This window comes from Mustela erminea, chromosome 14 (assembly GCF_009829155.1).
Source record: "Mustela erminea isolate mMusErm1 chromosome 14, mMusErm1.Pri, whole genome shotgun sequence".
NCBI lineage: Eukaryota > Metazoa > Chordata > Mammalia > Carnivora > Mustelidae > Mustela > Mustela erminea.
Genome location: NC_045627.1, coordinates 37,685,915 through 37,704,202, shown reverse-complemented (window position 1 = coordinate 37,704,202; position 18,288 = coordinate 37,685,915). Strand labels below are relative to the sequence as shown.

General features: G+C 55.0%; 1 protein-coding gene across 4 annotated transcripts in view; it reads right to left on the bottom strand.

The window, feature by feature from the left end:
- CDH23 (cadherin related 23) overlaps positions 1–18,288 on the bottom strand; it is a 397,771-nt gene that overhangs the window by 269,157 nt on the left and 110,326 nt on the right. For all 4 annotated transcript variants that reach the window (XM_032312921.1, XM_032312916.1, XM_032312926.1 and 1 more), the window contains exons 4-6: positions 16,087–16,229; positions 15,491–15,538; positions 15,285–15,377 (exon numbers count right to left, since the gene is read on the bottom strand). In XM_032312921.1, coding sequence (XP_032168812.1) covers positions 15,285–15,377; positions 15,491–15,538; positions 16,087–16,229 — 284 coding nt within the window. The remainder of the gene's footprint in view (positions 1–15,284; positions 15,378–15,490; positions 15,539–16,086; positions 16,230–18,288) is intronic.

The window sequence follows — 18,288 nt, the reverse complement described above, 5'->3', positions numbered from 1 at the left end:
CTGGCCTCCCACTGGCTGTGGCCGATTTGCCCAAGATTTAGCACTCTGGGGCGCCGACCCATGAGGAAGACACATGGGACAGGAGGTACGGTGGACGGCATGCCTGAGGTGTGTGCCTGCATGCTTGCCGTGGTGCAGGGTGGGAGGTTATCTCTCCAGGAACACGCCCCAGTCCGGCTCTCTAGGACTGGGCGTAGTGTCTGCGCTGTCACCCTCTCCAGCCCATGTTGGACATGGCATTGGGCACCATCCGGGGGACAGAGGATGTATGGAGACCCCAGGAGGGCTCACATTCACTCGATGTGCAAGATGGGACCCTGTAGACTCACTGTCAACAGAGGGGCAACAGCATATGGGGGCGCTGGAAGGCGGTGCTGCCCGGGCTCACAACCCAGCTCTATGACGGACTTAACCTCTCTGTGTCCCAGGTTCCCCACCTTCCATCTGGGAATAATCTTCATACCTATACCTCTGATCGGCTATAAAAGGTGCACACGAGAGTGCCTGCACACTCTTCTTACTGTCATTATGGCCGTTCCTGGTGCTTTCCGTGTGCCCAGTACCCCTGGAGCTCATGGTTTCAAGGAACTGTAAGATATAGACCCTATCTGTAATCAGATCACAAGCCCTGGAACTTGGCACCAGGAGGACCTGCGTGTCGGAAAAGTGGTATAAAGGAGGCTGCAGTAGGTGATCAGAGGAAGGTGTGGACACTGGCCCTTGCCAGGCCTTCTAGGAGGCCCCTTCCTCCGTAATGCCCTTGAACCCTTCTGAAGGACCTGTTCTATCTTGTGGGGTTCCCACCCACCCCAAATATAAGGAAGCAGATGGAGGCCCAGAGACGGAGTGGGGGTCTCTCTGCTTGTCTCAGACCAAAGGCAGTCTCTGCTCCCACCCTCCCCAGCCCATACTGAGAGCGACCTGCCGGGAAACCCAGGCTGCTGCAGAGCAGGGTGGCAGACGGCTGGGACAGAGCAGAGAGAACCAATTCGCCAAGCTCATGTAGAGCACGTTTGTCCAACTCTGCTGCCTGGAGGGAGCCGCACTTGACACGTTCACACATACGCCGCCTGCCACAAGGGGCTTGGGAGCCGGGACTGGGCAGGTGAGAGGCACAACCCAGGTTTCCTATAGCTCCAAAGATGGGATGGGTGGATGGCACTGCCCTACCCGCTCAGCAACCCAGAGAGAGCCAGGCTTCCAGCGGTGGCTGCCCATGTCCTCAAACACAGGCCTTCCATCCCGTTTTGAAGAGTGCCTGTCACTGTGGGTGAGCAGGGCCCAGCCAGGACCTCCCGAGGGGGACCGGGCACCACGGCGCATTCCCCTGTGTCCCAAGCACCCAGCCCGTGCTTGGCATCCAGCAGGCACCCAGTGTCTGATGAATGAATGCAGGTGGGGTCAGGGGTGTGGGATCAGCACTCTAGCACCATTACCAATTGGGAAGCAAGCCAAGCAGAGACTCCTCTCTCTCCCTGGTCTCTGGGCTGGTTGGTGCCCAGAGGCCAAGCTTTCCAGGGGCTTCGCCAGAACCCCGGTGCCGCTAAGCCCACCTCTCTGCAACGGGAGGGCTCCCCAGGGCCCAGCAGCCTGGTTGCCAGCTCTGAGATGCAGCCCCTTCCAGCCCTGTTCTCTTTAGTCATCTAAAAGCTTCCCTCCTGGGGTACCGGGTGGCTCAGTCAGTGAAGCATCTGAATCTTGATTCTGGCTCAGGGTGTGAGATGGAGCCCCATGTGTGCCCTGTGCCGGGCTCTGCGCTCACTGGGGAGTCTGCCTCAGGATTCTGTCTCTTTCTGTCCCTCCCCCTGCTCATGCTCTCTCTCTTTCTCAGATAAATAAAAAAAAAAAAAAAAAAAAAAGCTCTCCCTCTCCACACCAACACATGGACTCCTACCTAACCCCTCCCGGTTTCTGCAGGGCCCCTTCCCAGCCATTTGCCCTCTCCACGCCCCAGCCCCAGGTGCCCTTCCCCTATGGTTGGCCCTCAGGGGTCATCTCCAATGACCACTGGCCTCACCCCTACCTCTAGAGAGCCCACCTCCGGGGACATCTGTCCTCCTGCCTGAAGCGCCCCAAAGGAACTATGAACTAGAGTTTGGGTGCTTAGGGTGCGCTGGAGAGTGCATGTTCCCACTGCTCTGTCTCCAAAGCACCCTGCATCAGCCTCCTCCAGGCGCCCTAACGAATCCCTGCCCCCTTATCATCTTACAGTTCTAGGGGCCAGAATCCAAAATGGGTCTTACAGGACCCACAGCAAGGGGTTAGTGGCCTGCACCCCTTCTGGAGGCTCTAGGGGAGAATCTGTTTCTGTGCCTTTTCCAGATTCTTGAGGCCATTCCTGTTCCTTGTCTCAGGGGCCCCTCTTTCCATGGTCAGACCAGCGGCATAAAACCTTCCAGCCTCTCTCTCTGACTTCTGCTTCTACTGCCGCTTCTCCTCCTGACTCTCCCACCGCCCCCTCATGAGGACCCCTGTGATGACGTTGCGGCCCCAGCAAAGCCAGGATATCTCCTCCTGAAAGTCCATCATCACACCTGCAGGGTCCCTCTGTCACGTGAGGGAACAGTCACGGGCTCCGAGGATTACCATGCGGGGCTTTCCTTTCTTTGGGGCTATTCCTTTGCCTACCATACCCCAGCCCCTTCAGCCACACCCCGTCCTCCAATATCCCTGCGTGCAGTGCCTTCGCCCTGTCCCACTGGCTGTCTCAGAAGTCTGGCGAGACCCAAGGCCTTGGTGGGGAACTTGCCAGCACTTCTGAGCTGCCCTCCGCAGTGGGCCATGGGAGCAGGGCACACCACCGGCTGGTCTGTGGAATTTCTCACTGAAAGGATAGGGGCTGCAGAGGAGAGGAAGGAAGAGAAGCTCCCAGAAGGCATCATGCAACAAATGTTGCATCGTGCAACAAATCTCTACTAAGTCCCCACTAGGAATGAGGTCCTGAAGGTCCAGTGATGGGGAAATAGTCACAGGCCTCTGCTCTCACAGAGCCCACCGTCTCCTCTGGGAGACCAAGAGTGATTAAACAGTCCTGAAAATAAGTGAGCCATTACATCCCAAGGTCATAGCTATGGTGCCCTGAAGACCCAGAACACGAGCATCTGTTCTTTACTGGGAAAAGGGATCAATCTGGGATTGAAGATCTCAGGGGACATGGGAGCTCATGAAGTAAGGGAGGTACTGCCGTGCAAAGGCCCTGTGGCCCAGTCTCTCAGTGACTGGAAAGAAGGTGGAGGTGCAGGAAATCAGAAAGTCAAGGGGAGGCTGGCATGAGGGGTCTGGGATCAGACCCCACCAGCCTGAGAGACTCTGGCCACTGACCACGGAAAGGTTTTAGCAACGTTCCTGGCACTTCTCAGGAGCTCAGTACAGTGGAATGAATAGATGGATGGAGGAAATGAATGAATGAGCCTGGCTACCTTCCTTCCACCCTCCCCAGTAACCTGTCGCCTCCCTCCCTTCCGCACGGCAACAGTTAACGGGCTCTCTAACGCCGGCTCACTTTTTATTTATTTATTTCCCCACGGCTGCTGGCACCGACCCATGCAGCCTGAGCGTGGCTCCGTGGAAATGTCTGTAATCGCCAGCACACTTTAGACATTACTTCCACACCATTTAGGGCTTTCCGCCCCAATAGCTGCTGCTGCATTTCCCTCCACCCTCATCTTTTGGGTTGTGACGGGGGGATTTTTTTAAAGGTTTAGAGCCCCCTGAATTTGAGGGATCTGATGGTCTGGGGACGTGGGGAGGAAGACAGAGCTTTAGGAGAATTCATTATTCTTCTCCCATTGCCCTGGCCCTGCCCCAACCCCTGACTAGGTAAGGGAAAGAAAAAACAATCACTTCAAGCTGCTAAGAAGCCTTTAAAGATTTTTTTTTTTTTTTTTTTTTTTTTTTTTTTTTTTTGCACAGACCTCAGATTGGGTTGCTGATATAAGCCACAGCTTTGCGGGACGCTGAAGGTGCTAGAACACAATAAAGGTCACTACAGAAGAATCCCCCTCCGAACCAAACAGCCCCCTCCCTCCACCTCCTCCAGACTCAAGGCCAGCACCACTGAAGAGGGCAGCCGCTGACGCTAAACCCCAAGCCCCGAGGGGATGCGCTGGGGCTAAAAGGCGTTTGAACTTGCTTTGGGGGAGCATAATGAGGACAAAATCTGGAATCAGCTGTGTGACCTTGGGCAAGTCATTTAACCCGCCTGGGCTCATTTCTCCTGCTCTAACAGGAGGATGATCAGACCTTCTTATCAATCCGAAGGGCACCTCCGTGGGGAAAGGGACCTTCCTGCTGTGTTTCTGCCTCCTTCCTCTCAGCCCAGGTTTTGTTCACTGCATTTAGTTCCCCATAACTCCCTTCCCGCACCACCCCTCCACCTCCATCCTCTTGTCCCAGCCGCTGGACAGCTCCACAAGCACCAGAAATATCCATGGCAGAGAAGAGTCTGCCCCGGCTGAGGCTGCCTAAAGGTGATGCCTGCAGGGGAGGGTCCCACCAGGCTCTCAGGTACAGGTCGCTGGCTGAGCCCCAGGCACGCACCATCACAGCCCCCTGCAGGAGAACACTGGGACGGGGACAGTGGTACCGAGGCAGCCCTACCCGTGCCACACCCATTTTAGCAGAGATCTCGATGTTCCCAGCGACTCACAAATGGAAGTGGTGAGTGCAGGACTTGAACCTTGAACCTTAGCACTGATCCTGACCACTGTGGGGAGTGACCTCCTACAGGAAGCTGCCTGATCCATAGCTTGGGTAGTGAGAAACACCAGACTGCGTTCAGTAAGATGAATACAGACAAACATATTCCTTGGGGACAGAAGTCAACATAGTGGTTACCCATAGGGGTAGGGGCTGGGAATCACAAGGGGCTTCTAGGTGCTGGAGAGTTTCTGTTTCTTGATGCAGGTGTGGTCACACAATATGTTCACTTTGTGACCATTCACAAAGCTGAACACTTACAGCTGTTCGTTTCTCCGTATGTATGCTTAAGAAATACACAGACTCAAAAAAAAAAAAGAAAGAAAAAAGAAAACTCATAAAGCTGGTAGGAAAGGAGGCATTAGAAAAAATACTCCAGGAGTTAATCTGTCCCACTTGCATGAGGCTTTAAGCTCAAGGTTTTCCTGTCTGTCCTGTCCCTGATTCCCACGAGGACATGGACAAACCCAGAATTACCACTCTCATTTAACAGAGGGGCAAATTCAGCCCTGGAAGGGGTGGGGTTTCCTCATGCAAGTCTCCTAGCTGCAGGTGGTGGAGTTCCTGCCCCCTCCAGGGTAGGGCTCACCCCTCTAACTTGCTGAGCTGTACAGACAGGTGACCAAGACAGGAGGAGCTGCTTCTGGTTGGGCCAGCCCCAGGGAGGCTCAGCAACCAGACCTGTATCTGGTTCACCTCTTCTGCGCACAGTGTGGTTCTGGGACCACCCCAGGTAGGAAAGGCCAGGCCAGGGTCAGGGGAGGCAGAAGGTGTCTGGGAGTGCGGTTGCAAGAGGCAGCATGGGGTGGGTATACGGAGCAGCTCCAAGGGCAAGGGGTAAAAGAAGCCTGTGCCTTCAAGCCTAGCAGAGAGAAGACTAGGTGAAGGGCCTGGGGTCAGATCCTAGCCAGCTACTTCCAGAGGGGATAACCAGGCAAGTCTGACTTCGCTAACACTCAGCTTGCCTGTCTGTGAAATGGGGACACAGTACCAATCCCCCAGCCCCACTTTATTATTCCAAGGAAGGAAGGAAGAAAAGGATTTGGCTAAACAGAGGAAGAAGGTGCAGGGGGGCACGAGTAAGAGCATCGTGGGGGAGGGCATGGCCAGGCATGAGCAAGGGCAAGGCAGCAGGAAAGTGGCCACCCACAGTAAAGCTCTAGCACAGGAAGCAGAGGAAAGCCCTGAGCTCAGACCTCACGCAAGTGCAATGGATTTCTAACATGTAGGGTTTGTGTTGGGAATGGCAGGAGGCGTGGTTGGGCTAAGACAGGGAGATGGGGCGGGGGTGCCTGTGGGAAAAGGCCTTCTCAGAGGCAGGACTTGGAGAGGAAACGTCCTGAGCCCGTGACCCGCCTGGACAAGGACGCGACCGGACATTCAATGGTTCTTTGTGGCTGGCAGTCCCCCACGCCTGCGAAGTGGGCCGGCCAATTGGTGATGAAGACAGTGAGCGGGGAAGATTACATTGTACCTAGTGATTATGCCCTGGGTGAAATCTCTCGGCTGTATTATTGCATCTGGAGAGAGGAGCTGGCTTTTCCATAGACGGACAGGAGGTCTCCACTTAAGGTTATTATGAAGAAGGAGAGCCCAGCCCCTCCCAGCTTCTAGCCAGTGCCACAAAGTTGCAAAGTAATTAAAGGCTGCTAAGGAATCAGAGAAATTATAATAATTCCATCAACCAAGCGCCTGCTCACTTTCTCTTATTTTCCCCACTCCTGGTAGAAAACAAGGTGGGTCAGGCAGCCCACAAACATATCCACACCAGCCTCGGGTGTAAGGTGGGGGTGGGGCTTGTTGTCAAGACGGCTGCCAGGCCTGTCCCCAAGCTGTCTAACAATACTCCAACTTGTTTGGGTAAATCATGGGGCTGAGACAAAATTCCAGAGTCCCCAGAACAGGAGAAACAGCAGCGGCATGCTGGCGGTCAGCCAACATGCTCGCAAGGCCCCAAGCACTATGTTGGAAAGCAGCGAGCCAGGACACCGCTCTTGAACTTGTGGGGGCTGTAGGAGCCTGGGGGGCAGAGATCCTCCCCTCTCCCCAGCCCGGCTCTGGACATCAGTGTCCATCTGGGAGAATAGCACTGCCCCTCTGGTGGCGGGATGGCTCAGGCCCGTGGGTTTTAGAGACCATGTCCCTGAGAATCTTCCCCGGTCACCTTAGCTCTTCCGTGGTTTGCCACTGACTTCCGGGGGGGTCCCTGGGGAAATCTCTGCCTCTGTCTGGCTTTGGTGATCTCTACAGAATGTGTGCTTAGGTTAAGTCACCTTGATAGTCCCTCCAGTGCTGGGTCCAAGGAACCTATTTGGAAGATTCTCAGGCCATTACCAGTTATTTCTTGGTGACTGCTTCCTTTTTTTTTTTTTTTTTTTTTTCTCATTGTCGTGTTTCCTTTTTGTGTTTTCCACATGTTTCTTTGTAATTCTTGCTAACAATGGGAATACCCATCATCTACCCCAGGAGTGTGGGGCTTCATGCATGGGCTCCCCTTGAACTTTCACACAACCCCAGTGCACTCCCATTTTACAGAAGGAGACACTGAGGCTCTGAAAGACCCAGCGCCTTGCTTGTGGCCTCCCCGGGTGGAGTCAGAATCTGTGTGCACATAACCACAGTAGGGCTCAGGGTCCCCATGTCACTGATGGAGCACAAGTCCTTCTGACCATCAGTGTCCCCAGCCAGCTGCCCACCCAGGGTCTGAGAAGACACCACTGCCTGGAGGTAAAAGGGTGCAGGCAGGAGACCTGACCCCTCCAGCAACAGGCTCCACCACAGGGGAGAGGAGACCATTTAGAGAAAGGGTATGAAGGCGACAGATGGACTCCGGGCTCGTGGGGCTGTCAGGCCAGCCATGCGGCAGGAGCATCTTCTTGCATCCAGCTTCTGTCTCCTTCCATCTAGAGGGTCTTTATTTGAAGGGTGGGGGCACAATAAGAGGTGTCCCGGCATGTGCCAGCAAATCCCTACTGCCTGTAGGCTGGGCTCTGCACCTGGGCCCCTGCCTCGTGTTCACCTCAGACGGTCCTGCAGCCCCAGCCACAGAATGACAGCAGCCCCCGAAGACTCCCAGCCAGAATCGGCAAGGAAACTGGTGTAACGGACATTAAAACAAAATAGTAATTTTAATTACATCTGGGCTTCTTCTGTCCCCTGCTCCCATGCTGCCCTCCTTCCTTGTGCGGAGAGTGGTGGAGGGAGCTCACAGCCCTGGCCGTGCCCCAGGGGGCATGGAAGGAGGGTGTGCCATGGAGGTCGTGGGGACCTGGGTAGGCAGTCTGGCTTTCACCTGTAAGGATGGGTTTTCCATGTCTCACAGAACAATGTCGTATGCAAATCTCAGAGGCAGGGGCACCCTAATCCTGCAGGTTACTGGAAAGGAGTGTCACTACGACCAACCGTGGCGGGGTCCTGACCTCCAAAGGTGGTCCTCACTCTATAGAGTGGGCAGTGGGCTCTGAGCCAAGCTTCCCCGCTGGACTGCTACAGCCTGTGTATGGGGCACATGTGACAGCCCTTAGCCGGGGACAGGGTTAAGCCTGTGCATGAGGCCCCGAGCTCCCCCTCGTCTGCCCGCAGCCTGGCTTGATCAGGGCCTCATCTTTGCGAATTCCGCAAGTTATAAGCAGGCCATGGCAAAGCTACAAAGTTACAAAAGACACACGTGAAGATGCTGAAGGTAACAAAAGCAAGACTATGGCTCTAGCTGAATGGCTCTAGCTTGATGCCAGGGGACTCGCAGAAGTCATGAAACTTCTCTTGGCCTCAGTTTCTTTCATCTCTGAAATGGGAAGAAAAATTCTCCCCTAACTTACAGAGTTGTAGTGAGGACAGACGAAAGACAGGGAAAATCCTCGGACAGAGACAGGAGGATATTACTCCAATAAGTACATGCTCACCATATCACGATGCACACATGCGTCCCACCTCAGGACTATGTAGAAACAGGCAGCCCTGCTGCTTTGCCCATGGTCACACGTCATTTCACTGCTACAAGCCCGAAGCTTGCTGTCCTGGCTGCCGTAGGCTGTGGCACCTGTCCACGGCCAGAGAGGAGGTCCCTGTCATTGTGCAGATGCTGGGGGACCAGAAGAGGTGTGAGCCCCTCAGGGTGCTCACTGCAGGTCCAGAGACATGGCACAGCTTGGGGCTGCTGCCTGGCTAGGGGAAGCCACTGTGGCTCTGGTCAGCAGGCTCCAGAGCCCCCGAGATGATTTATTGGTCTCCTTCTCCCAGATCAATAGGTGGGTGGTTAGAGATGCAGAGGGGGCTGCCGGGCACCACGGCCGCCAGGTATAAATTAATATGGCCTGTCAAGGGACTGGCATGGAAGAGGACACTGTCATAAGCAGAGCTGACATCTCAGGGGAGAATGGAAGGCACAAGCCAGTGGGAGCCCCCCGACCCCCCACCTCTTGCTACCTGAGGATGCAGTTTATAAATCATTCAGCGTCTGATGGGCACGCCGTGAGGAGGGCAGCTGGGGGTGCTGCTGTTGTCCCCAGTGGGTGCTAGTCAGTCTGGTCATGCCCACCTCTGCATGCTCGGGGCCTTGTCTGGCCACCCCCCCTGGCTCTCTGTGTGCCCAGAGCATGGCTGAGAAGGGCACGGCTGAGATTCCAGAGCTGGCAGGCAATAGAGGGCACTAGAGAGCTCCAGCAGTGAGCTCTGTGGTATCCCGGGAGGGGTGGGCACGTTCTGCACCCCAGCACCAGGCCTGGCTTCTCTCACCCTGGGACCGGATACTGTGAGTCCTAATGGACCCCTCGCCTGGGGAAGAAAGCTGGTGAGGGCAGAGCCCTTTGTGCGAAGACTCCTACTGTCCTCTCAACTGTCCAAGAGGCAGAGGGAGCAGCGGGCTTCTGCCCATTTGGGAAGTTCTCGTCCATGGGCTGGGGCCTGGGCTGGGTACGGAGGGCACACAGGCCCTGCTCAGGCTGGCAGGGGAGATGAATGCACCACCAATCACAGCCTTGGCCGTGTGTCTGACCCTAGCTTACGCCGGCCCCCGTGCGAAACCCTTCCCAAACACGGTCCCATTTACTTGAATCCTCATAATAGTTTTGCAAAGCAGGCATGATTATTTCCATTTTGCAGGCAGAACCAGACCTGTCTCCTCATTCTGGCTCCATCCTTGAGGAGCTCTGGGCAAGTCACAAAGCTTCTCTCTTTCCACGTCCACACGCGTGGCATGGGGCTAACGACGTGGCTAGCCTGTGAGGGGGCGTGAGTGCTCAGGGAGCTCCCACATGCGCCGCAAGCACAGCCTTGGGCGCAGAGGAAACTCAGCAGTAACAACGATGTCAACGTATTATTATCACAAAACTGAATTACTCTGTTTCACGGACACATGCTCAGCAGGAGTCTCCTTCTCCCTGCTTTCCTGTCTCTAGTAAGGAGCTCCAGGGAGGAGGGACTTCCATCTGTCCTTGCTAAGTGACATGGAGAGATGGGGTGGCCTCGGGGGGACCCTGGCTTGGACTGTGCCCCCATCTAGGGCAGTGGGCACTCAAGCCCCTGCTTTCTCATTCTAGTCCACCCTTCTCTTCTACCAGCCCCCCACCCCCCGCCACAGCTGGTCACCCGAAGCCACGAGTGACAAAGATCTATGTGGGACCTGAGCTGTCTGTCACAGTGACCTGGGCAGGGTCCCAGGGAGCCTACTTGTAGCCCAGCTCTATTTCCACAAGGGAACACTGGGTACCGGTGAGGGACACACACACCCCAACAGCCACTGGCCCTCTTCAACAGGGTCCCTGGTCAGGGGTTAGAGTTTACTTCCCACTTTTGGAAATTCCACTATATGAAAAGAAGCTAAAGGGCAGAGACTATACAATATTCGGAGACACCATCATCTCCTTCTGTGACTACCAAACTTTTACACATCCTGTGAGGTCCCAAAGAAACAGCCCCTGCATAGAGACCGGGCCATTCCTTCCACAGTGCTTCCCTCCTGCTTTGCACACTGTAAGCTATCATGGCATCTGATACATTTAGATGTCATCAGACATCCTCTAACCTGTCTTACGCTGTGTAAAATTATCTCCCCTGAAGACCAGACCTTGGTCTTAGTCACCAGCATTTTACTGAGGATGCTATGAGCCACGAACAGGGCAAAGGGTCTTACCCATCTGCGCTATTCTATCTCTCACGATGACCCCGGGAGGCAAACAGTGCAGCTTAGCTCATAGATAAGAAAACTGAGATCCAGAGAGGTTAGGTCACGAGTTGCACAGCTGGCAAATGGGAGAGTCCTTTCGCTCTCCCCGACATGTCCCCGTCAGCTCAGAACCCCGGGCCTTGCTTCATAGCTGTTCCGCAAATGTGGAAGTGGATCAGGGCACAGTGGGTCAGCTCTGAGCTCTGAAGGCCAGGCAGGACTGAGTCAGGCTGAGAGCGGAAAGAAAACAGCCCAGGACCAGTTAGAAGAGCACGATGTGCGTGTGCTGGAGCAAGAGAAAAGAGGGGCAGACACAAGCTCACAAGCCCTGGATCGGCCCCTGGGCTGACAGGACGATCCATGCAGAGGAAGCCAGTAGGGAAGGCAAGAAAGGTAGGTTGAGGCCAGGTGGATAACAGCCTTAACTGTCCAGCTAAGTTGGCTGGACTTGTCAAAACTTCAAGGACACAGCCATCCCTGTGATTACAGAAGTCCCTCCTTGACTCCCTGACCCAAGGAACCACCTGGCACCGTCCGACTTCTAACCTCACACCCATCTTCCAGCCTTGAACACCCCAGCCCCAGGGTTACCTCCCCGCGGTGGATCTGGAGGGCTGTGGGTGGGCGGTGGCCCCAGGAGGACACAGGGGACAGGGCAGCGCTGAAGGTCAGCGAGGCGGACACACAACCCGAACGGAGGTAGTGGAGCGGTACTGCTGGGCACAGACACAGGCAAACACGTTTGAGCAAATTGGAACGCCATAAAAGTCTATTACAGCAAATCAAACAGCAGTCAGCATGACAGCCATTAGCCTGAAATGAATACACGGGGACTTAATGAGGTCTGTCGAGGCTGGCTTGGTGAATTAAGTTGCCAATTCTAGCAGGATTTCCCTTTTCTTTACGGACTTGAAAGCAGCCACGCTGCCTCGTTAGGGCTTCGACAAGTGAATTGCAGGGCCTTTCACCCTGATAAAATGGATAATTACATGTAGAACAGCTTAGTGAGGGGAGAGGGCTGGGCAGGAGGGAAACCAGGAGCACAGAAACCCAAACACACCTGCCTGGCTTCTCAGGAGGAGGGGCGGGGCCAGGCAGGGGGGTCTGGGCTGGGGGGAGGGGTAGGACTGTGGGGCAGGGGGTCAGCGAACTTCTCTTGGAGAAAGAGGCAGAACCTCCCACCCACTCCCACTCTGGGCCCAAGGACATGGTCCCCATGGGCCAGGTCTCCAGGGCTTGCTGTCACTGTTAAAAATGCAGCTTCCTGGGCTGGCTCTTTCCAAACCATGGATTCAGAGTTGGAGGAGAGTAAGAATCTGCATCCTTACTAGTTCTGATGGAAATTCTGATGGGGTGTGTTTGGGACCTTCTGATCCGTCCCTTCTCTGATACTCAGTTCTGAATGGCTTCTGAAACATGTGGTTCTCTGGCTTTAGCCTGCATCACTCCAGGGCTGGGGAACTCCGTACATCCCTGGAAGGGTAGGGGGTTAGACTGTGCACTAGGTTTCAATATTAGAAAGTTTTTTGTTATGTAAACCCAGAATTTGTCTCCCTATAAGCTTGCTCTTCCCACCCATCCTTGGGCTCTGGGTACAACAGACCCCCAAATTGTCAGGGCCTGTAGGGCGGGGGACAGTGGATGCTGAGAAGGTAAGGGAGAGGTGGCAGGGGCCTGGGACGACCGGAAAGGGAGCTCAGTGGATGGAAACAGCCATGGGATCTTCTCTGCAAGCCAGGAATAATGAAGGACTGAAGAAGTAGGAGCTTCTCCTGCTGGGATTCATCCTCAGACCACTGGCTATCAGCCCTAGAAGGAACTGCTCCAACTCCCCAGTTTAACAGCTGTTGGAAACAAAGCCAGCAGGCGCAGTGATAGGCCTAGCGTCTCACCCAGCCAGTAGCTGGCACTGCCAGGACTAAACCCCAGGGGTCTTGACCTACAAGAGCTCCACCGCTCACCTTGGCAAGCTTCACCTGGAAAGCCACCTCCTCCGGGAAGCCTGCTGAGATTTCTCTGGTCACTCTGGCAAACTCTCAGGGTCTCCAGGGCCCTCTTCTCTTTCTCTGGTTTGCATTCTTACCCTATTTATTTCTGTAGGGCCTCTGTCATACATCATGCTTCTTAAGGGCCAGGGCCTGGGGTTGCCAGGGTGACCTCAAGGCCAGCAGGAGAGCCCAGACTCAATTCTGGGCCAGGGGCCAGCAGGCCTTTCGCAGGTACCTCAGCTGGGGCCTGAGCCAGGCAGCTAAGTTCTAGCTCAGGTGACCACACCAGGCCAGGGCTGGTCAGTGCCAAGCCACCTCGGGTCAGGAGTGGCCCACGGCCTTCATCCAGCTGACACTATACCCCACCAGCCACACAGAGCAGCCCTAAGTAGGGCATCACGTATCATGTCAAGGAGGTGACCTGGGGATGTTTACAGATGAGCAAGTAAACCACATAGGCTGTCCTCCAAGAACTGTGTGTCCTTGTAGCTGGCCCACTGTCTCCCCATCAGATGGGCGGCAGGTGGCTACTTTATCCTGTCTGTCCTCTGTTTTTCTTAGATAAGGAGGCCTATGGCCCAGAGAGGGTAAGTGACATGCCCAAATGGACTCAGCGGTCTGGAAGCAGAGCAAGGGCTGGACCTAGGGTCCAACACCGCTAGTTCCAGCTTCTGTCTTTGGCGTTCTTTTGGCCTTCCAGGTCTCCATGCAGCAAGAGCCTGGCACAGCGCCAAGCCCACAGCAGACACTCAATAAATATTTGTTAAATAGATGACTGACTGAAGAGGCTCTCTCCTTGGAGGCAGAGGCCTTCGGAGAATCCCAGGGGATTCCAACAGGGTAGCGTTGGAGGTCATATCTCTTGGCAAAGGTAGCAAGGATAAAGGCTGGCCCCGGCCCAAAGGCTGGGGAGGAGGGATGTGACCTCTCGTCCCCTTGCCATTGCTGCTGCCTGCTGCCCCCTGTGAGCGAAGACAGAGGACAGCCATGCCTGCCAGGATGGCAGCTGAGCAATGGGCCCAAGGCTCATTAACTCTGAGCCGTGCCCTTGGTTTCTGAGCCTGGGCCCAGAGTGCAGGCTGGCACGTAGAGACCCTTAATTAAATTAGGGAGACTTCCAAATGAGAGGGCCAGCGCCAAGCTGCAGTACCGGACACACTGGCCACCGCTCAGGGCACTGCATCCCCATGCTTGGGACCGAGGGCTCTCCTTCCTTACACCCTGCCCCATCAGGGGAAGGGCGCGGGAGCCTCTGGTGTGTTCCTACCCCCACACTTGTCCTCGCTTTCTTCCATCTGGCACAACCACAGGACCACTGGCTCATAGCTGAGTGAGGAGGGCCAGGAACAGGAGTGGCGCGGGAGGGGGAGGGGAGCATGAGGCAAGGTCTCGTCATCTTGGAGGGAATCTGAGGCTGCCCTGGGTGTCAGAGACAGAGTCAAAGCTATGTGACCTTGGATAAATCCCATACTGAGCCTCAGTTTTCTCATCTACAAACTGAACAGATTATTTTGTAAAGACCCTTCCAGTCTCCTGATCCAATGACATATAAAGGAACTGGAACTCAAACGCCAGTGCTGACCTGCTTCTCCCCAGTGGATTCCCTCTCCTGTCCTCCCCAGGCCAACCCTTCAAGGCTGCCGCTCAGCCCAGAGCCCTGAGGGCAGGCCTGAGGGACACCCAGCAGAAGCTCTTTACCCACCACCTTCAAGGTCTTTGAATGGCTAACTGCCAGCCCCGAAGACGGCCATCAGTCACTGGGAAAGGGACAGTAAGCCATGAGAACCCTGGTACCCTTGGGAGCCAGCAGCCAGCTTATTAATGAACCATTTGTAATGCAATAATTTGTACTTCTCAATTACCAGCGATGGCTTGGTTTTACACGTATGCACTCATGCAAACACACTCAGAGTACACAGACGACCCAAAGGAGCAGAGGGGCCAGGGAGACGTGGGACAAGCATAAGGCTAGGGAAATAAAGTCCCTTCCTGAAGCCACCTGCTTTCTGAGTCCTAGGGCAGGTGGGGTGGGGGGGACCCATTCTGGGCACTGCTGGAAAGTCTGAGGTTGGGCCTGCCATCCCATGTGCCTGTGGCCCACACTGGCTGTGCACAGAAGGAAAGAGGCCATGACACCTGCTCCTCCCAACTCCTGTCCTGTCCCGCCTCCAGCTGGAGTTGTGGGGCTCATGCCAGGCAGGCCTTCAATCGCGCCTGAGGCTACCGCCAACCCACTCTCCTCGAGCAGCGGGCGGGCCCCGATCCACGGAGGCGTCGGCACGGTCACCAACCTGCCCAGAGCTGCTGCCTGGGCTGTGGTGCAGGCAGGAGAAGCAGAGCCGGAGCCGCCCTTTCCCCAGCTTCAGCCCGCTCCCAGGTGGCCCTGGAGCAGCAGCCTCACCATGTTCCTCAAGCGTGAGCTCAGGGTTTCCTACCTCAGGGATGCGGACGCTGTAGGGCTGGTTATGAAACGTGGGTGCGTTGTCATTCACGTCCCCGACCTGTATGTTCACCTTCCGTGTGATCACCTGGAGAGAGAAGGGGGCGGGGATTTAGTGTTGGCATGGGCCCCTGGCCTTTTTCTGCCCAAGGGCCTGGGCTCCTGCCTCCCAGGGCGGCAGGGACCTCAGGGGACACTCACCCCTTGGTGGTCGCTGACGGAGAACTCCACTGTGAACTCAGACTTGGTCTGAAAGAGAAGGGAGGGAGGGAGAAGGCAGAGTTAGACAGAGGCACGAAGATATCCTGAGTCCTGGGCCCCGGCTCTAACCTGGGCTCGGCCTCTCCATTACTGTATGATCTTGACCAAGTCACTAGACGCCTCTGTGGCCATTTCTTCAAATGTAAGGAGACAACAAAGGCAGGGGTTTTCAAACTCCTACCTTAATTTGCTAAGGCCTGCCTTGTCACCGGTTCCTGTGTCTCCAGGAATGTCCTTTAGTGGAACATTGTGCATGGGGGTAGACTGTCTATACCACGGAGCCACCTGGGTCACTGTCCTTCTTGACCATCGAGGGTTGTCCCTTGTTTGGAGATACCCCGACCACCCCATTCCAACTCCAAGTCCACATGTCAGCACTGGCCCTGGAAGAGGGACACCATTAAATCAGGAAGATGCTACTTCGGGGTCAGGACGGGGCCTCACCTAAAAGGTGATGAGCCAGCCTCCACCAGGGTCTGCCTCTGCGTCGCCCCCCTCCCAGAAAGAACTGGGGCACGTGCACAGCCAGGTCATACCTCTCTGTCCAGCGCCTGCCGCAGCCACACCACACCTGTGTCAGGCTCCACGGCAAAGAAACGGGAGGCCTCCTCCCCAGATACACCAAACACGAGGGGGTCGTTGTCCATGTCTCGGGCCAACAATTGGGTCACAGAGGAACCTAGAATAGTCAAGGGAGAGGTCAGAGGGCAGCTATGGAAGGCGGGTCTACTCCCCAGCACCTTGCTCAGGTGGCTGAATCCCAGTGGGGACCTGTCACCCCCCCAAACTGCTGGCAGGTCACTGTGCCTCTCCGGGCCCCGACCCAGACTCCCTGCCCCCACCCTGGACACTTGTTACAGCGTGTATATGTGCCTGTCACAGACAACTGTGGCTCACCATGGTTTAGGTGGCTAGTGGACAGCTGTGACCTGGGCCTGTCCCCCCCTTTTTTTCTGATTTTATTTTATTTTTTTTTTAAAGATTTTTATTTATTTGACAGAGAGAGTGATCACAAGTAGGCAGAGAGGCAGGCAGAGAGAGCGGGGGAAGCAGGCTCCCTGCTGAGCAGAGAGTCCAACATGGGACTCGATCCCAGGACCCTGAGATCATGACCTGAGCCAAAGGCAGAGGCTTTAACCTACTGAGCCACCCAGGCACCCCTTTTTTTCTGATTTTAATGTGGAGACTCCCTCCTCCAAGTGGCTCAGATGAGGGCAGGCTCCTTCCATTCTTCTGCCCCAGGATGGGCACATAACTCAGCCTGAGCCAATCAGAGCACTCTGTCTCCCTGGTCACAGCGATTGGTGCAGGGATGAGCACGGGTCCCAAACAAGCCAGTCAAAGCCAACCCTGGGACTGGGAAAGAGGGGCCCTCCTTCCACTGGGGTTGCTAACTTGGCCCTGCAGGCAACTCTCTCTGGCACCACCCAGGAAGGGTCAGCCTGAGAATGAGGCCAACAGGAGGAAAATAGAGCCAAACAGTGTACGGAGAGAGACTGCTGAAGGTTTGAGGGTGTGTGGCCAGCCATGCCTGAAGTTCAGCTCCAACCTCTGGACTTCTCAGCTGTATGAGCTAAGAAATCCACCTCTTCTCACCTGTGTTTTTTCCTTTGGCCTGAGTGTTGAGTTGGGTTTCTGCCTTTTGCAAATGGAAGCACGCTTTGTAATTCACAACATATTACAGTTCTTGGCATTTACCCAATAGTGAGTGGGTGCTGGCCTTGTGCTAAGTGCTGGAGTACACAGAGGTTAGGAAGATGGGGTCCAGGCTCCAGGAAATCGAGGCCAGAACCGGGTGCAGGGTGTGGTCTCTGTTCACAGGAAGAGGACTGAGGTGTCCCTGTTCCCCAGGAAATACAGTCTGGCCAGAGGGCCCCGAGGTGCCTGGCTTACAGCTGTAAGAAGCCCTAGTGCAGGGCACCAACTCCCAGGGATCACAGCCCTCCCTGGGTAGGCTTCAGGCAGGGTGACCCACCCCCTTGTTGTCTGGGCCTGGGTTGGGACATACACTGAAGCCAGGAGGTCCCAGACAACTGGATGGGCTGGCTGTCTTGGCCTCAGCTCCTTGCACCTCCGGGAACCGTGCAAAATGTCATGAGTGCACGGTGTCGGTTTCTGCAGAAAGGGTCTACAGTCTTCGTCTGATTCTCAAAGGGGCAGTTAAATTAGAATCATGGCCTTGGCAAATCACTTCTTTAAAGCCTCAGTTTACCCCATAAGATGGAACATACCACTCTTTCTTCCCCAAATACAGATTCTCGTGTTTACTGAATAGCTCTGATGATCAAACTAAGTAAGAAAGGATTCCAAACTCTGCGACTATTATCTAGAAAAGAACACTACGTGAACTTTTAAAAGGACCATTCTAACGTGACAATGATAGCTGATATTTCTGAGTGCTAACCACACTCTTGACCCTGGACTAAGAAGTTTCCCAGTACTGTCTGGTTCAATCCTTACCATCATTCTCCCCATTTAACAGATAAGGTAACAAAGAGTGATTAAGTCATTGACCATGGCCTGCAGTTAGTAAATGGCAGAGCTGGAATTCAGATCCCAGTACTCTGGGTCCAGAGCCCTTGTTTGTCTCCACAACCCTACACATTTCAACACTTGATATGGGAACTCAAGATTCAGGACTTCTGTGGACATGACCCTTTCATGACCCTAACCAGAAGCCTAACACTTGGAAAAGGAAGACACTGGGCAGTCATTGGGCTCTGCAGACATGCCAGACA